Consider the following 19,734-nt stretch of genomic DNA (forward strand, 5'->3'; position numbering starts at 1 on the left):
GGGTCCTCCTCCTTTTGTGTCCTACCTGATCATGCACCTCCATTACTGTGCACCCATCCTATGGATCTGAGTGAACCTAACTTGTCTAATCTCCGTGCTCCATCCAGTGACTGACTAAGCATTACCTTGTACTCATACTATGGTGTGTGATCTCCATGCTCCCATCCAGTGACTGACTAAGCATTACCTGGTAATCATACTGTGCTGTGTGATCTCCATGCTCCCCTCCAGTGACTAAGCATTACCTTGTACTCATACTGTGCTGCGTGATCTCCATGCTCCCATCCAGAGACTAAGCATTACCTTGTACTCATACTGTGTTGTGTGATCTCCATGCTCCATCCAGTGACTAAGCATTACCTTGTACTCATACTGTGCTGTGTGATCTCCATGCTCCCATCCAGTGACTAAGCATTACCTTGTACTCATACTGTGCTGTGTGATCTCCATGCTCCATCCAGTGATTAAGCATTACCTTGTACTCATACTGTGCTGTGTGATCTCCATGCTCCCCTCCAGTGACTAAGCATTACCTTGTACTCATACTGTGCTGTGTGATCTCCATGCTCCCATCCAGTGACTAAGCATTACCTTGTACTCATACTGTGCTGTGTGATCTCCATGCTCCCATCCAGTGACTAAGCATTACCTTGTACTCATACTGTGCTGTGTGATCTCCATGCTCCATCCAGTGACTAAGCATTACCTTGTACTCATACTATGGTGTGTGATCTCCATGCTCCCATCCAGTGACTGACTAAGCATTACCTGGTAATCATACTGTGCTGTGTGATCTCCATGCTCCCCTCCAGTGACTAAGCATTACCTTGTACTTATACTGTGCTGCGTGATCTCCATGCTCCATCCAGTGACTAAGCATTACCTTGTACTCATACTGTGCTGTGTGATCTCCATGCTCCATCCAGTGACTAAGCATTACCTTGTACTCATACTGTGCTGCGTGATCTCCATGCTCCCATCCAGAGACTAAGCATTACCTTGTACTCATACTGTGTTGTGTGATCTCCATGCTCCATCCAGTGACTAAGCATTACCTTGTACTCATACTGTGCTGTGTGATCTCCATGCTCCCCTCCAGTGACTAAGCATTACCTTGTACTCATACTGTGCTGTGTGATCTCCATGCTCCATCCAGTGACTAAGCATTACCTTGTACTCATACTGTGCTGTGTGATCTCCATGCTCCCATCCAGTGACTAAGCATTACCTTGTACTCATACTGTGCTGTGTGATCTCCATGCTCCCCTCCAGTGACTAAGCATTACCTTGTACTCATACTGAGCTGTGTGATCTCCATGCTCCATCCGGTGACTAAGCATTACCTTGTACTCATACCGTGCTGTGTGATCTCCATGCTCCATCCAGTGACTAAGCATTACCTTGTACTCATACTGTGCTGTGTTATCTCCATGCTCCATCCAGTGACTAAGCACTACCTTGTACTCATACTGTGCTGTGTGATCTCCATGCTCCATCCAGTGACTAAGCATTACCTTGTACTCATACTGTGCTGTGTGATCTCCATGCTCCATCCAGTGACTAAGCATAACCTTGTACTCATACTGTGCTGTGTGATCTCCATGCTCCATCCAGTGACTAAGCATTACCTTGTACTCATACTGTGCTGTGTGATCTCCATGCTCCATCCAGTGACTAAGCATAACCTTGTACTCATACTGTGCTGTGTAATCTCCATGCCCCATCCAGTGACTAAGCATTACCTTGTACTCATACTGTGCTGTGTGATCTCCATGCTCCATCCAGTGACTAAGCATTACCTTGTACTCATACTGTGCTGTGTGATCTCCATGCCCCATCCAGTGACTAAGCATTACCTTGTACTCATACTGTGCTGTGTGATCTCCATGCTCCCCTCCAGTGACTGACTAAGCATTACCTTGTACTCATACTGTGCTGTGTGACCTCCATGCTCCATCCAGTGACTAAGCATTACCTTGTACTCATACTGTGTTGTGTGATCTCCATGCCCCATCCAGTGACTAAGCATTACCTTGTACTCATACTGTGCTGTGTGATCTCCATGCTCCCATCCAGTGACTAAGCATTACCTTGTACTCATACTGTGCTGTGTGATCTCCATGCTCCATCCAGTGACTAAGCATTACCTTGTACTCATACTGTGCTGTGTGACCTCCATGCTCCATCCAGTGACTAAGCATTACCTTGTACTCATACTGTGCTGTGTGATCTGGTTTTCTTGTATTCCTGTATTGTCATATTGCTGTATGTCACCCCCAAATATTGTCTGTAACCTAAACTAATGTCCAGCGCTGCGTAAAATAGTAAGGACGCTAAAAGTGGCCATACATCAGGCTACTTGGCGGACGATCAGCCATCCGATTCAATTATTATAATCGAATCAAATGAAAATCGGTGCCGCCAAGTGCATGCCCAATTAAGGCCGAAATTGGTTGTATGAGTCGGTCAGAAATGTTGCAAGATGCAGGGCCGGCTTACTTGATCGGGTGCGGGGCGGTGACGGCAAGTGATATCAGGACGAGCGGCGAACGCAGCAAAACCCCTGGCGCTGTTTACCTTGTGTGTAAATGTGCATGTATGTGTGCGTTTATACATTACCTGTCCTGAGTCACATTCCCTGTCCGTCTTCTGAATCGTCCGCTCTTCCATTAGCCCCATACATGCTGTTGGCTCATCGCACGCGGCCCGTGTGTGACATCACACACGGGCCACTCCAGCACCGCGTATAGGGAAAATGGAAGAGAGGCAGATTCAGAAGACGGACAGACACTGTGACGCAGGACAGGTAATGTATAAACGCACACATACATGCACATTTACACACCAGGGGGGCAATTCCCAAGAGATTTCATGCTGAAATAGATCGGGAATCGGCCTGTGGTGTATGGGCAGCCAACAGATCTCTCTCCGATCAGATTCGATCACAGAGAGATTTGTCTTTTGGTGAAATCTGCCCATCATTGCTAGAGTCATCAGGCAAAATGTAAAAAAATCAGCTTTACTCACCTGGGGCTTTCTCCAGCCCCTTGCAGCCGACTGTCCCACGCTGACCGCTCTGCTCTCCGCCGCCATCCCGGTCTCGCTGCACAGTGCAGAGGCCCGACCCCGGGGTCGCCCTTACTGCGCCTGCTGTAAGCGCCGCTGTCAATCAAGCCTACGTTGTACGCGGCGTTCTGCGCAGGGGTGGTGGGCAGTAGTTCTGAGCCTGCGCAGTATGCAGCGGGAAACGTGGCCATGATTGACAGCGGCACTTCACGCAGGCATAGTAAGGATGACCTCGGGGTCGGCCTCTGCACCGTGCGGGGAGCAGGGATGCTCAAATCCGAATTCGGGAGAAACCCGGATAGTTGCTATCTGGATTTCACCCAGTAAACCTGTGCGGGGTGGGCAGGGGGGGTCAAGCTTACCCACCTGACGTCTTCTTCAGTACGTCCCTCAGCGCCTCTCACGATGCGCTCCATGCGACTATACACTTCCTCCTTCAACACGGAAGGAGGAAGTGTTTGTACTCACGTGGCGCCGCACTGGTATCTAGGTGAAATCCGGATAGCAACTATCCGGATTCACCCGAATTCAGATTTGAGCATCCCTGGCGGGGAGCCCAGGGCAGTGGCGGGGAGAAGAGCGGTCGGCGTGGGACAGTCACCTGCAAGGGGCTGGAGAAAGCCCCAGGTGAGTAAAGCTGATTTTACATTTTGCCTGATGACTCCTTTAAAGAGAACCAGAGATGAACCACCCTCTCGTATTTTACCTTATAAATCAGTGGGAACATGACAGTAAACACCTAATCTGCCCTTTGTTTCATTGTTCTCTGTGTAATCTGACTGTTATCACCACTGATAAGAATCCCCGACTGAGAAGTCAGGCTGCTCTGTCTAGCTTTGCTACAGAAAGATTATAGCTAAGTCTGTCTTCTGTGGTGTTATTTCAAGCCCAAGCCTGCCCCCTTGTGGCTTTGCTATAATGACTCAGCAATAATTATTCCCAGCAAAGCCAGATTTAATTGCTCAGTCTGGGATTCTTGTGACTGCTGCTAACAGACACTTTTAGCAGTGAGGATGAAACAGACAGCATGGTAAGTGTTTTCTCTAATGTTCTTACTGATATACATGGTAAAATACACAAGGGTGCTTCGTCTCTGGTTCCCTTTAAGGACTGAAGTCTTACCTGCCTGGGAGGACTGTTTGTCTGCATATGTACAGGAGAACTCCTCTGAGGGATGGTGTTTGTGAGCTCAGAGTGGGTATGATATGGATAGAAACCCAAGAGGAGGATCTTACTGGAACCCCATGTTAAAGGCCTCTGAAGTGAGGGCGATATGGAGGCTGCCATATTTATTTCCTTATAAACAATGCAAGTTGCCTGGCTGACATGCATGCAGATCAGATGTTTCTGACTGAAGTCAGACTGGATTAGCTGCATGCTTGTTTCAGGTGTGTGATTCAGACACTACTGATGCCAAAGAGATCAGCAGCATAGCCAGGCAACTGGTATTGTTTAAAAGGAAATAAATAGCAAGCAATGATTGTAATTGCTAATTACGATTACACAAAATTTCACGTACATTTTTGCAATTACTGCCATACATAATTATGATTTGGACATTGAATTGATTTTGTTTAATCCATCCGTAATTTCCACGTAATTCAGCGCCGTATTTAGCACTTGATAGCAAAGCCCCCTCCATGCTGCTATCATCACCAATTGCTTCGTATGTTTAGGGGAATAGTGGGGACAAGAAAAGTCAAAAAGTCAAAAAGACCTTTGAGAAAATCAGTTTTTAAAATGCAAGGGAAAAATGGTTTTTATACTCAGAAAAGTTTAAAAACCATTCTCCATTTGCTTTTTTTTTAAAATCCATTTCAAGAATATTTCGATCATTTTTTTTTTTTTACTTGTCACCACTATTCCTCTTAACATATGTAGCAATTTTGGTGACAATAGCGTGTACAGCTAAAGTCTGCACAAAATTGGATGTGATTAGGAGTGTGAATAGAGGGGTGTGGTGGGGGTGTGATAAGGGGCGTGGCAGCGGTGTATCTTAAAGTGTAACTGTCGGGCCAAAAATCAAAAATCATTTATTTATTTTTATCTGGTAAACAAGTAATACGGATGCTAACCAAGCAGTCCAAAAGATAAAATATCTTTTACTTTTCTTGTTGATAAAGGATCATTCCCCAGTTTACCTGAATCTTATTTGGTACGTTGCCGCACAAAGGAAGCTGCAGGGCATGCTGGGTTGTCTTTTTTTCGCTTCCTAATTTCCCCTCAGCTATTGTACAGAAGCAAAAAAGGACAACCCAGCATGCCCTGCAACTTCCTTTTTGCGGCAACGTACCAAGTAAAAGTCCGGTAAACTGGGGAATGATAATTTATAAATAAGAAAAGTAATAGAGATTTTAGCTTTTGGATTGCCTGATTAGCATCCTTATTACTTGTTTACCAGTTAAAAATAAAGAATTTTTTATTTTATGCCCGACAGTTACACTTTAAAGTGTCATTCTTCCTTATTTCATAAAATTGTGAGGCATGTTTAGCATTGAACGCCATTTTTGTCTTCATGCCTGTAAACAACCATGAGGTCTCATTGACTGGTTTTCCTCCAGAATGTAATATAAAAACTCTCCAGTAGGGACACCAACAGCAATAACAAACCTGATAGCCATTCAGTATCTTCCTTGTTTTGTCCAAATTAAACCTAAAAAGGTTTGAACCTCGAGCTCCCCCCAGAAGCTCCTGTTGTTGTATTAGTACATTAAGCTAATATTTTATTCCAGGAATGCTGCCTCCCTTGTTGTTTACATCGCTCGTCTCTTGTCCGGCCGCCTCTTATCGCTGATTCTAGATTAGAGTCTTTTGAACTTTGTGATCCTGCGGTTCTCCTCTCCCTGTTATACACAAACAGCAGTAAACAGTGCGCCCTCCTTTACCTTCCCCGTGCCAGAAGGTAATCTGAACATTGCTAAATGCTGAGAGGAGTCAGTTCCTGTCTCTCAGCCTGGAACAAGCTGATGGGGGGGAGATTTATAGCAGGCTGGAAATGAGCTGATCTGGGAGAAGTACTGTATGTAAAGGAGAGACGGGACCTGAACTCAGAACTTCTTCTCTGCTCCAAAAGATAAGCAGCAGCATAATAACCCTTAAAGAGACACTGAAGCGAAAAAAAAAATGATGATATTATGATTTGTATGTGTAGTACAGCTAAGAAAAAAAACATTAAGATCAGATACATCAGTCTAATTGTTTCCAGTACAGGAAGAGTTGAGAAACTCCAGTTGTTATCTCCAGGCAAAAAAGCTATTAAGCTCTCCGACTAAGTTAGTCATGGAGAGGGCTGTTATCTGACTTTTATTATCTCAACTGTAATTGAACTGTTTACTTTTCCTCTGCTGGAGGAGAGTTCATTACTTCACAGACTGCTCTGAAAGACTCATTTTGAATGCTGAGTGTTGTGTAATCTGCACATATTATAGAATGATGCAATGTTAGAAAAAACACTATATACCTGAAAATAAAAATATGAGAATATTTTCTTTGCTGCTAATCTTCTAGTAATTATTCATAGTACACAACCAATTCATTATATCATATATTTTTTTTCGCTTCAGTGTCTCTTTAAAGCAAAAAATGTCTTTGTTACAGCTGATAAGAATCCTGCAATAAATCTGCAGTGTCTACTTCCTGCTTTTATGGAAGCACACATAGTGTTAACATCCTGAGTTTACTAATCAGCTTCTCTGCCCTGGCAGAGGAGATTCCTCAGCTGACGCAGCTTAAGAGATCAAATTACACTGGTGATTAGTCACAGATGAGGGGAATTAGACAGGCTAAACTCTAAATATATACAGGGTGCATTACTCTGTTTTCCTTCTGTCCTGTGTAAGATTTCAGGCCCACTTTAAAGTGACCCCGTTGCAAAGAAATGTGTCAAGGTACAAGTACCGGTATCTACAGGTATGAACGGTGATGAGACTTAAAGAGACACTTCAACCAAGAATTGAACTGTATCCCAATCAGTAGCTGATACCCCCTTTTACATGAGAAATCTATTCCTTTTCACAAAAAGACCATCAGGGGGTGCTGTATGACTGATATTGTGGTGAAACCCCTCCCACAAGAAACTCTGAGGACCGTAGTACTCCTGGCAGTTTCCTGTCTGTGAACCTTGCTGCATTGTGGGAAATAGCTGTTTACAGCTGTTTCCAACTGCCAAAACAGCAAGCAGCAGCTACATCACCTGCCAACAGTAAAAATGTCACCATGTAATAAATGTCTAAATGTAAATCAGGGATTTAAAAGATTTTACACTTTAACACTGACTAAATCATTTATACATAATTATTGTAAAAATGAAGCACTTTTTTTATTACATTATTTTCACTGGAGTTCCTCTTTAAGGTAGCCCTACACCTGAAGATTATGGACAGAATCGACAAAGACAAATTTATCTCTAATCGAATCTGATTAGAGATACATTCGTCTCTTGTCGATTCTGCCCATATACCACAGACTGATTACCAATAGATTCCATCATGAAATCTATAAGGAATCGTCCAAGTGACGCTGCATGTCTGGACGCCTCCCCCCAGTGTAAAATGTTCCCCTCGATGCTCCTGCAGTGTAAATTCTTACCTGTCTCACTGACAGAGCTCCCAGCATCCTCTGCTGTCACCCCCAGTACTGCGAGTGCTGTACTCTGTGGCCCGTGTGATGTCACACGCACGAGCCTGGTGCCGCATGGTACAGCACTCGGGCACCCTTGGGGGGACAGCAGGCAGGGGTCCGTCACGTACATCAGTGGTTGCGATATCAAACGCCGTTACCGTCGTGCATCGGATAAAACGCGTGCGACCAAGATTTTCCAGCATGTCCGACCGATGCTTTTGACAGTTTTCTGCCCAAAATCAATCAGATCATCGATTGGGCGGACTTGTTGCAGCACCGATTTTCATCATATTCAATAAAGTTATCGAATCGGGTGGTCGATCGGGCAGCAAAATCATTAAATGTATGGTCCCCTTACATCTGCCAACCAATTCTTTTACACCGAAGAAGGTATTTTGTGAGGGATAGAATTGCAATGCACGTGTGATAGTTTGGAGTGTCCCGATTTTACAGTGGACCTGAACTCTTGCACAGGACAGAAGGAAAACGGAGAGAAAGGCACCCTGTATGTATTTAAAGAGCTTAGCCTGTCTAATTCCCCCTCATTTGTGTCTAATCACCAGTGTAATTTGATCTCTTAGCTGTGTCAGTTCAGGAATCTTCTCTGCCGCAGCAGAGCAGCTAATTTGTAAACACAGGATGTTAACAATATGCTTCCATGAAAGCAGGCAATAGGCACACTGCAGATTTAAAGAGACACTGAAGCGAAAAAAAAATTATGATATAATGAATTGGTTGCGTAGTACGGATAATTACTAGAACATTAGAAGCAAAGAAAATGTTCTCATATTTTTATTTTCAGTTAATATAGGGTTTTTTATTTTTATAACATTGCATCATTCTCTAATATTTGCAGTTTACACACTACTCAGCATTCTAAATGATTTTTACAGAGCAGGCTGTGAATTTTTGACCTGCCCTGTGCAGAAGAATAAACAATATAGTGACAGACAGTTGAGATAACAAGCTTCAGAAGACAGAGCTCTCTGAGACTTTGAAAGTGGTGGAGCTCAATGGCTTATTTGCATAGATAACAATTGGAGTTTCTTAACTCTTCCTGTACTAGAAACAATATTAGACTTATGTCTCTGCTCCTAATGTTTTATTTCTTTGCTGTACTACACAGACAAATCATTATATTATAATTTTTCTTTTTTGCTTCTGTGTCTCTTTAAAGAGAATCTGTATTGTTAAAATCGCACAAAAGTAAACATACCAGTGCGTTAGGGGACATCTCCTATTACCCTCTGTCACAATTTCGCCGCTCCCCGCCGCATTAAAAGTGGTTAAAAACAGTTTTAAAAAGTTTGTTTATAAACAAACAAAATGGCCACCAAAACAGGAAGTAGGTTGATGTACAGTATGTCCACTCATAGAAAATACATCCATACACAAGCAGGCTGTATACAGCCTTCCTTTTGAATCTCAAGAGATCATTTGTGTGTTTCTTTCCCCCTGCATCTCTCATGCACTGACGTTTCAGGCTGCTCTTTTCTTCCTGCAAACAGCTTTGCCCTTGTCTGTAATTCCTCAGTGCTCAGTGTGAAAGCCCTGCCAGCTCAGAGGACGATTTATCCAGCTTGTAAAAGATAAGAGAGAAGCTGCTCTAATCTAAATAACACACAGGCAGTGTGCATAGAGGGGCCTGGAAGGGGGAGTTCATAGCAGAACCACAACACTGAAGAACTTGGCAGCCTTCCAGACACAGGCCACAAGTCTGACAAGCGAGAGATAAGTTGATTTATTACAGAGACTGTGATAGTACAAAGTGCTGCAGTAAGCCAGAACACATTAGAATAGCTTTTGGAACTTGTAGGGTGATAAAAAACAGGATGTAATTTTTATTACGGAGTCTCTTTAATGCAGGATTTGTATCAGCTGTAACAAAGAAATGTTTTTCTTTAAGGCCTCTTACACAGTAAGACGTTGCGTTTGATGCGACGTTAAGGTCGCATAACGTGCCCCTAATGCAACGCATTGAAAGACTATAACTTGGACGTTATTTAGCCCTGCGTTTGGTGCACCGTTTTCGTTGCACAGTGATAGACCGAAAACGGTGCATGCGTAAAAAAAATAAAACAATACTGAGCATGTGCAAACAGTCTAACACAGCTAAAAACGTTTATAAGCTTGCAGCACTTTCATTTAACATGCAGCGTTAGACACCATCGCAAAGTCTGCACTGTGAACAGCCCATTGATTTTTCATTGCTGTAAGTTATTGTGCGTTACATGTTGTTGTAACGTGCGACTTTAACGTCGCACTGTGAAAGAGCCCTAAAGGTTATTATGCTGTTGCTTATCTTTTAGAGCAGAGAGGAAGTTCTGAGTTCAGGTCCGCTTTAACTCTTAATATACCGACCCTCAGTGGAATAACCACCTGCGAGTAGAGCATGGCCGTGGTTGTTTTTAGTTTTCTGGCTGGTGAGAAGAGCGCATAGACCCGTGTCCATCTCGTCCAGAGGAATGTCCGCACACAGCGGCCGCTGTTTTGTCTTCTCTTCCTCCGCCCTCCTGATTACGGCTTCCTCTGCGAGCCGATGATCTAATATGCAGATGCATGCCTGGGATTCTGCGATGCGCCATTCTCAGGTTGTTTACAGCCAAACATGCAATTAGAACATCCTCCTTTTGTCACAGGCCGCCGATCTGTCAAGCAGATATTAATCTTTCTGACATGTTTACTGGATTTTACTGCTGGGTGCCTAAAAGAGGAATTATTGTGCTGCAAACAATGCCATCATTTTGGGTAAGGATAAAGCTGCCTCTGATTGGACACCTCCGATTTGTCACCAAGTACATTTAAAGGGAATGATTTTTTTTTTTTTTTGCACTTTAACATATACAGTGCATGTGGATGTGACTAGCTTAAAATATACTTGTTATTTGGCCAAGATGCTTAAAACAGAATTGTCAGCCATAAAACCAAATTCCATTTACCCACTGATCTGTTTTTATTATGCAGTCTACAATGTGACCCAGCATTGTAAGCATTCCAGTGTAATCATAAATGTTTCTGCTGTAATACATCTTATCTCAGTCAGCCTGGCTCTATTTGGTACATTGCGGACGAGAGGGAAGCTTGTTATCTCTCCCCTCCCACATTATTGCTCCTCTCTTACTGGTTGAGGGCAGTTCAGTGTGACAGGCTGAGAAGGGAGATACACCTCACCCCTCTGCAGAAGCTGCTGAAATACGATCTATCCTGTGCTCACATGAGTTTACAAAGCAAGCCAGATGTGCAGTTTCTAGGAGAAAAAAAGAGCAAGGTAGGAAATGACATCAGGATTTGCTTCAGTCAGAGGCAGTAAAAATGGAAAATGGCTGAAACATAGACCCTGAACAAGCATGCAGATCAGATGCTCTGACTGAAGTCTGACTGGATTACCTGCATGCTGCATGAGAGACCCTCCCAGTCTCTCTTTCTCCTAGTTTGATTGGTATACACGCATATTACTTTTAATAATTAAGGCAATTTTGTTTTAGTACCCTCATAGGGCTATTTAGTCCCCTAGTGCATGGGTCCCCAACCTGGGGGCCGCGGCCCCCTGGGGTCCTTGGGCAGATTTCTGGGGGGCCGCGGCTTCTCCCTCTCCCCCCGCTCCTGTTACCTTATGAGCGGGCGGCCGCTTCCTTCCTTATATTCCTCCAGCCGCGGCTCTCCTCTTCGCAGCATGTCGTATTACAGCAGCGCTTCCTGTGCGGCTGCTGTAAGGAGCCAAGGGAGCAGGGACAGAGGTTCCCATGGCAACGGTGATGCGCATCGCCGCTACAGGTAGCCACTACTCCGCCTCCTTCCCTCCTTACAGCAGCCGTGCAGGAAGCGCTGCTGTAATACGACATGCTGCGAAGAGGAGAGCCGCGGCTGGAGGAATATAAGGAAGGAAGCGGCCGCCCGCTCATAAGGTAACAGGAGCGGCGGCCGCGGGGTGGAGAGGGCACCTCTGGTAGCTACACTGGGGCAGCTATACTGGGGTAACTGTACTGGCTACACTGGGCTAACTGTACTAGGTATACTGGGCTAACTGTACTTGCTACACTGGGCTAACTGTACTAGGTATACTGGGCTAACTGTACTAGGTATACTGGGCTAATTGTACTTGCTACACTGGGCTAACTGTACTTGCTACACTGGGCTAACTGTACTTGCTATACTGGGGTAACTACTGGCTACGCTGGGCTAACTGTACTTGCTACACTGGGCTAACTGTACTTGCTACACTGGGCTAACTGTACTTGCTATACTGGGCTAACTGTACTTGCTACACTGGGCTAACTGTACTTGCTATACTGGGCTAACTGTACTTGCTACACTGGGCTAACTGTACTTGCTACACTGGGCTAACTGTACTTGCTATACTGGGCTAACTGTACTTGCTACACTGGGCTAACTGTACTTGCTATACTGGGCTAACTGTACTTGCTACACTGGGCTAACTGTACTTGCTACACTGGGCTAACTGTACTTGCTACACTGGGCTAACTGTACTTGCTACACTGGGCTAACTGTACTTGCTACACTGGGCTAACTGTACTTGCTACACTGGGCTAACTGTACTTGCTACACTGGGCTAACTGTACTTGCTATACTGGGCTAACTGTACTTGCTATACTGGGCTAACTGTACTTGCTATACTGGGCTAACTGTACTTGCTACACTGGGCTAACTGTACTAGCTACACTGGGCTAACTGTACTAGCTACACTGGGCTAACTGTACTTGCTACACTGGGCTAACTGTACTTGCTATACTGGGCTAACTGTACTTGCTATACTGGGCTAACTGTACTTGCTACACTGGGCTAACTGTACTTGCTACACTGGGCTAACTGTACTAGCTACACTGGGCTAACTGTACTAGCTACACTGGGCTAACTGTACTTGCTACACTGGGCTAACTGTACTTGCTACACTGGGCTAACTGTACTTGCTATACTGGGCTAACTGTACTTGCTATACTGGGGTAACTGTACTTGCTATACTGGGGTAACTATGGGCAACTGTGTTAGCTACCTATACTGGGGCAACTATACCTAGATACCTACTTACCTATATACTACACTCAAAATCAGGGAAAAGAGGGGGGGGGCTGCCGCCGCCACTAACCACGCCCCCCCCCCCTGGGGGGCCCCAGAGAAAAGATTGGTCGGGATAGTGGGCCCTGGGCTTAAAAAGGTTGGGGACCCCTGCCCTAGTGGACCTAGTGTTTGGCTCCTCTGAGGTCAGTCCTATTTCATACATAGTAATATTGTAGGCTTATCGATTCAGACCTCCCTCAGTGCTACTTTTCCCATCAGTACAGAAGTCAGCTGATTTTAAGCATTGTTATCTGTATCCACTGGCCTCTGCAGCATATTCAGTGAATACAGATAATAATGAGAACATCCAGTCTGTAGTGAATGGGGAGGTGAAGCCTTCTGCAAGGTCCCAACTTCCTTTTATACCAACACACAGCAGGGCACAGGGCTGTGCTCATACCTGACTCTGTACTCTGTCAAGATCCTCAGAGCAGCTCCATGCTCTGTGCACATGCTGCTGCTACATCCAAAGATGACTGTAGCTTGGAAAGAAAGGGACAGCACATAGTGCAGGCAGCAGCACGGTGCTGTGAGCTGCAGGATGCCAGCAGACATTCTGGTGTCTCAACTTAGGCCTGTTCCCAGATCCTACACTGGCCATGGGCTGAAGTGGGATTCGGGGGGGGGGGGGGGGGGGTAGTAGGAACATAATATAAATGTTGTAATAACCAGAATGGATAAGCAAATAAAATTTGTGGGTTTAAAGGGAACCAGAGACAAAGCACCCTCATGTATTTTACCATATATATCAATGGGAACATGACAGTAAACACCTACTCTGCTCTTTGTTTCATTCTTCACTGCTCAGTCTTCTTGTTATCAGCTCTGATAAGAATCCCCGGCAGCATACAGTCTAGCTTTGCCCCAGATTAATTATAGTGGAGTCAGTCTTCTGTGATGTCTTTTCAAGCCCAAGCCCGACCCCTCCTGGCTCTGCTTTTCTGCTACGAGGATACATAACAGGAAAGCAGAACCGCAAGGGGACAGACTTGGGCTTGAAAAGACATTTCAGAAGACTGAGTCAGCTATAATCATTCCGGGGCAAAGCGAGACTGAATGCTCAGTCAGGGATTTTATCAGGGCTGATAACAAGCAGGCTAAGCAGTGAAGGATGAAACAGAGAGCAGGGTAGGTGTTCCCACTGATATATATGGTAAAATACATGAGGGTGCTTCGTCCTAGTTAGCACTGTTTATTGTACAGCTATAATGGCTGTAAATGGAGAAATAGTATGTTTTTCTATTTTTCCCTTTAAATTGCATAGCAAATAAGGTCATTACTAAACACAATTTTCACACATTAAAAACCTATTTTGTCTTGAAAAAGGTGTGATAATTAGCAATAAAGTTATTGGTGAATGAATGGGAACAGCGCTGATATGTGAACATTGCTCTCGTCCTGAAGTGGCTAAACATGCCTGTGCATGGTATAGTTGTTGTATCTGGCTGTATAGCCTTATACATTAAACACAGAGGATGTGCAGAGTAACTGACGAGAGACGTGTTTATCCTCTGTCACTGATCCTGTGTTCTCTCCTCTTGGCCGCGGGGTCACCCCAGCCCCTGTTCAATCCAGTTTGTAATTAGCAGCCAGGAAAACCCCTCCCTTACTAACGGGCTTCATATCCGAATAGCTTGTGTTTTTCACCTATTCTCAGCGCTCTCTCCTATTTTTAACAGCAGCCTGTCCTCCTCACATTATCCTCTCTCCACAGAGTCCAGAAGGATTTCGATGTTCCCACCAGCTGCCTAATTGGTGCCCATGCCTACTGTACACAAGTAAGTCATTAGGAGGGGATGACAACAAAGGCTCGTTTCATTCCTTATGTAAAACCCGGGCATGTCCCTCCCTCTGCGATCCGCCTGGACTGGCACAAGAGGGTCTGTTGTTTAATGATACCGACATGAATTTATGTGAACTGTACCTCCTGGAACAACTCCATCTGAACTGAATTCATAATATAAAGTACAGTATATAGACAAGACAAATAACATTTATATCGCGCTTTTCTCCTGGCGGACTCAAAGCGCCAGAGCTGCAGCCACTAGGACACGCTCTATAGGCAGTAGCAGTGTTAGGGAGACTTGCCTAAGGCCTCCTACTGAATAGGTGCTGGCTTACTGAACAGGCAGAGCCGAGATTCAAACCCCAGTCCCCTGTGTCAGAGGCAGAGCCCTTAACCATTACACCATCCAGCCACTGATTACTAAGGGAAGTGCCTGTCATGTGTTGGGAGTCAATTTTTTTTTTCAATGCTTCAGCAAGCGAGCACAGACAGTGTCTAAGCTAGATTACAATGCACAGTGCTCAATATGCAGGGATTTGCATGCACTAATCATGCAACATCGTAGGTCTCACCAGTTAATACAGGTATGGATGATACTGTAGTGTTGCAGCCATGCGCTAGCAAGTCAGAGATGACAGGCAATTCCCTCAGTGATCAGGCAGCAGCTTACATAGGAAGCATAGATCTCATCAGGTAATGCAGGTACAGTACTGATAGTTAGCTCCGCTGTCCACATTTCTGTGCAGCCTGGGTGATGCTCTAGTATTGCAGCCATGCACAAGCAAGTCACAGATGACAGGCACTTCCCTTACTAATCAGGCAGAAGCTTGCACAGGAAACATAGGTCTCACTAATTAATGCAGGTACAGTACTGATAGTGTGCTCCTCTGTACACATTTCTGTGCAGCTTGGATGATGCTGTAGCATTGCAGACATGCACAAGCAATGCACAGATGAGAGACAATTCCCTCAATGATCAGGCAGCAGCTTACACAGGAAGCATAGGTCTCACCAGTTAATGCAGGTACAGTACTGATAGTTAGCTCCTCTGTCCACATTTCTGTGCAGCCAGGATGATACTGTAGTATTGCAGCCATGCACAAGCAAGTCACAGATGACAGACAATGCCCTCAGTAATCAGGCAGCAGCTTACACAGGAAGCATAGGTCTCACTGGCTGGTGCTTTTGAGGTAATCTATGCAAGTCCAGAGTAGTGTACAGACAGCGAGCATGCTACAAGTAAATGTCAGCCCACCCACTGACCACGGCTCATGGGTCTCCGACTGACGTATGACGCATGGCCCGCCCACTTTCCACTATAGCCAGATACAGAATACTGAAGGGGCCAAAAAACATTTACTATAACAGAAGTTCTATTATATCAGAGGACCCGGACATTTAGTTTAATATAACCAAATGTTTACTATATCAGAGTTTACTATACCGAGTTTATATATATATATATTATTTAGTATTTATATAGCGCCGACATATTACGCAGCGCTGTACAGTGTGTGTGTGTATATATATATATAGATATATATATATATATATATATATATATATATATATATATATATATATTGTCTTGTCACTAACTGTCCCTCAAAGGAGCTCACAATCTAATCCCTACCATTGCCATATGTCTATATTATGTAGTGTAAGTACTGCAGTCTAGGGCCAATTTAGGGGGAGCCAATTAACTTATCCGTATGTTTTTGAAATGTGGGAGGAAACCGGAGTTCCCAGAGGAAACCCACGCAGACACGGAGAGAACATACAAACTCTTTGCAGATAGTGACCTGGCTGAGATTCGAACCAGGGACCCAGCGCTGCAAGGCGAGAGAGCTAACCACTACGCCATCGTGTTGCTATATATATATACTGTTAAGACAAATTCTAACTTTTTCCACCTCTGTGGCCACCTCCTTTGCCACTGTATACAATGATTATAGCATACAGCACATCCTGAAAGTATTCACAGCTCATCATTTTTTCCACATTGTATGTTACAGCCTTATTTTAAAATGGATTAAATTCATTTTTCCTCAGAATTCTACACACAACACCCAATAATGACAACGGGAAAAAAGTTTACTTGAGTTTTTTTGACAATTGTATTTAAAAAACAAACAAACAAAAAAATAAACTGAGTAATGACATGTACATAAGTATTCACAGCCTTTGCTCAATAATTTGTCGACGCAACTTTGGCAGCAATTCCAGCCTCAAGTCTTTTTGGAAAAGATGCCACAAGTTTGGCACACTTATCCTTGGCCAGTTTGGCCCCTTCCTCTTTGCACCACCTCTCAAGCTCCATTAGGTTGGATGGGAAGCGTTGGTGCATAGCCATTCTAAGATCTCTTCAGAGATTTTCAATCGGATTCAAGTCTGGACTCTGGCTGGGCCACTTAAGGACATTTACAGTTGTTGAGAGATTGCCACCCAGCGAGGCAATCAGATCGATTTCTCCCCACTGAAATCTGTAGAAAATATGTGTCCAGTGTGTAGACAGCTAATAGATCCCTTCCTGATCAGATTCGATCAGAGAGGAATCTATCCGATGGTCGATCTGGTGGCCATTTATAGGTGTATGGCTGCCTCTAGTATTCGGAAATCTGTGCTGGGGTCAGTTTTGGTATCTTCTGCACACTGCAAGTTTTCTGGGCTATTAAAACATAAACCAAAACAGAAGCGTTCCCAGATAAACATAAACTATCAGCAGTAAAAGTTCTTTCTATGATTAATAGATCTTCAATCAAATGTGCCACGCATTGACAGCTTGATCTAAATATTAGAAAGGCGCACTCGCCAGCTCCACTGACTCTCATGACAGGAGTCAGTCACGTACGGAGAGGGAGGAGCATAGGCTCCGCTTTATGGCAGCAATACACGCACATCCCCGAGCCCCTGATGAGTACAGACTACCGAAACGCGTAGGGTGGGGACTAGTGCAAGAGGTGAGGTTGGACATCTGAGCAGAGCGATGGTCGGGTGTTAAGCTGAGCGCTAATCTGGAGTAGCGCACAGGGGAGAGCCCTGACACAAACTCTATGCCTGTAATCAGACAGCGACTTTTGTAACCGTGTGTTTTAACCGTTTCATTAAAATGTTATCAACGATTTTACACTATGGAGCATTGTATGTTTATTTGAGGTGCTGTGGAACCTATTGGCCTGGTGTAATTGTTCCTCTGGTGGGGGAACAACTTTTCAGTGCACACTTCGCATCACACCCTCTGTAGTGGGGAAGGGAGACCATCAGTATTCCAGGTGTTGGAGCGGATCGTACAGCCTGGGAGGGGGCTGCAACCCTCCAAAGTGTGCCTGACTCCTGTTATGAGAGTCAGTGGAGCTGGTGAGTGGTTCTTTCTAATATTTACATCAAGCTGTCAATGAGCAGCACATTTCATTGAAGAAATATTAATCATTGGAAGAACTTTTAGGGTCCATTCACACTTGAGCAGGAATCGCGCAATTCCCGCTCACCGCAAACCGCTATCGTTTTTTTTAAAACCGCTAGCCATTTAATCCTATGGCAGTGTTCTCGCTGCCGCGATCACTGCGTTTTGCAATTAGCGTTAACCGCAAATGCGTTACATGCAGCGTTTTGCCGGCGATTCATGAGCAATCATGATTAGCATGTATAGAACCGCTAATCGCGATCGCTCCCAAATCGCTTCAGTGTCCAGTGATTTTTCTGCGTTAATCACGGAAAAATCACTCCCGCAAAGCTCTAGCAGTAATCGCCGGCGTTTTGCGATTTTAGATGTGAACCGAACCTAAGTGCTGATGGTTTCTGTTTATCTGGAAGTGGCTTCTCTTTTGGTGTATGTTTTAATAGTATCGGATTTGGGGGTCTTTACAGAAGCGCTCCTGGACTATCTGTAAGCTTGCAAAGTGGACTTTAATCAACAGCGCAGTGTTGATTGGAATTTTTAAGTTTCCTGGACTGTTTTTGTTGTTGAGCTTTTCTGATTCCACTACGTGGCTTGGCAGAGCACAAACAAATGTACACATGCAGTATAAATTATCATTGGACAATCGTGAGCTCTCGCTGGTCCACCCAGCCCAGAACAAAGCCCAGAACAAAGAGAACACAGGATTTTTGGCAGGCCTGCATTTCCCTGAGCTGATTTGGCTTGTCAATATTCGAAGGTCATCACACATACAAGGGAAATTCAACCCGCCAATTCAAGCCGTCGGAAACGTCTTCCATCAGAACGAGTGGAAGGCATAATAGGCGACTTTCATGGCTTGTGATTAAAAGTGTCATAAATCTGATTTTCTGTAAATCTCGTCAACAATATTTATTGTTTCAGACTTAAGAGTTGATACAGGACAAAAATATGATGCCAGCGGAGCGCTCTGGGTATAGCCGGCTGTGTCCCTGAACTATCTTACTGCCTCTGTGGTTCATTTTTTTACTTGGAGGAACTCTAGATGAAGCCAAAATAAAACCCCAAAATTCATACATACAGTATTGATGAATGATCCCCAGAACAATTGGAGTTCAAAGCAATTCGTAGGCGCCGAGCTCGCTGATATAATACAGATGCTGTGACTCCTACTGTATTTTGCCTGAGGAAGCGGGATGTATGGCCCGTGAAACGCGTTGCATTGTTTTTTGGAGTTCCGAATAAATTGTTGACTGTCTGAATCGCAGTCCTTGCCTGTGTCTGTTTGGAGGGGGTAAGACCACCGCTGCCTCCTCTGTTTAACCAGTTGGTTTTTTAAGTTCATTTAATTACCTTTTATTCTTTTGGCGCCTCTGTATCTTGTACAAAGCAATTCGTATGTTCAGGTTGGGGTTTGTATGTGGCCAAAGTTAAAGGACACCTGAAGTGAGAGGCATATGGAGGCGGCCATATTTATTTCCTTTTAAACAAAACCAGTTGCCTGGCTGTCCTGTTGATCTTTTTGACTGCAGTAGTGTCTGAATCACACTTTTGAAACAAGCATGCAGCTAATCTAGTCACACTTCAGTCAGATCTGCATGCTTATTCAGGGTCGATGGCCAAAACTATTAGAGCAGAGGATCAGCAGGACTGCCAGGCAATGGGCCTGATTTACAAAAAGTATCTCACTTTATTAATTCACAATTTATCTCTCCTTAAATGACATAACTCATGGTTTAGCTCTCCTTATTTGACATAACTCATGATTTAGCTCTCCTTATTAGACATA

General features: G+C 44.4%; 1 protein-coding gene across 1 annotated transcript in view; it reads left to right on the plus strand.

Annotated features, from left to right (window-relative positions):
• The window catches only part of MINDY4 (MINDY lysine 48 deubiquitinase 4), a 167,868-nt gene that overhangs the window by 107,234 nt on the left and 40,900 nt on the right, over nt 1-19,734 (plus strand). The window contains exon 14 of the mRNA XM_068235119.1: nt 14,477-14,540. Coding sequence (XP_068091220.1) covers nt 14,477-14,540 — 64 coding nt within the window. The remainder of the gene's footprint in view (nt 1-14,476; nt 14,541-19,734) is intronic.

The sequence above is a fragment of the Hyperolius riggenbachi genome, chromosome 5 (assembly GCF_040937935.1).
Source record: "Hyperolius riggenbachi isolate aHypRig1 chromosome 5, aHypRig1.pri, whole genome shotgun sequence".
Classification (NCBI taxonomy): domain Eukaryota; kingdom Metazoa; phylum Chordata; class Amphibia; order Anura; family Hyperoliidae; genus Hyperolius; species Hyperolius riggenbachi.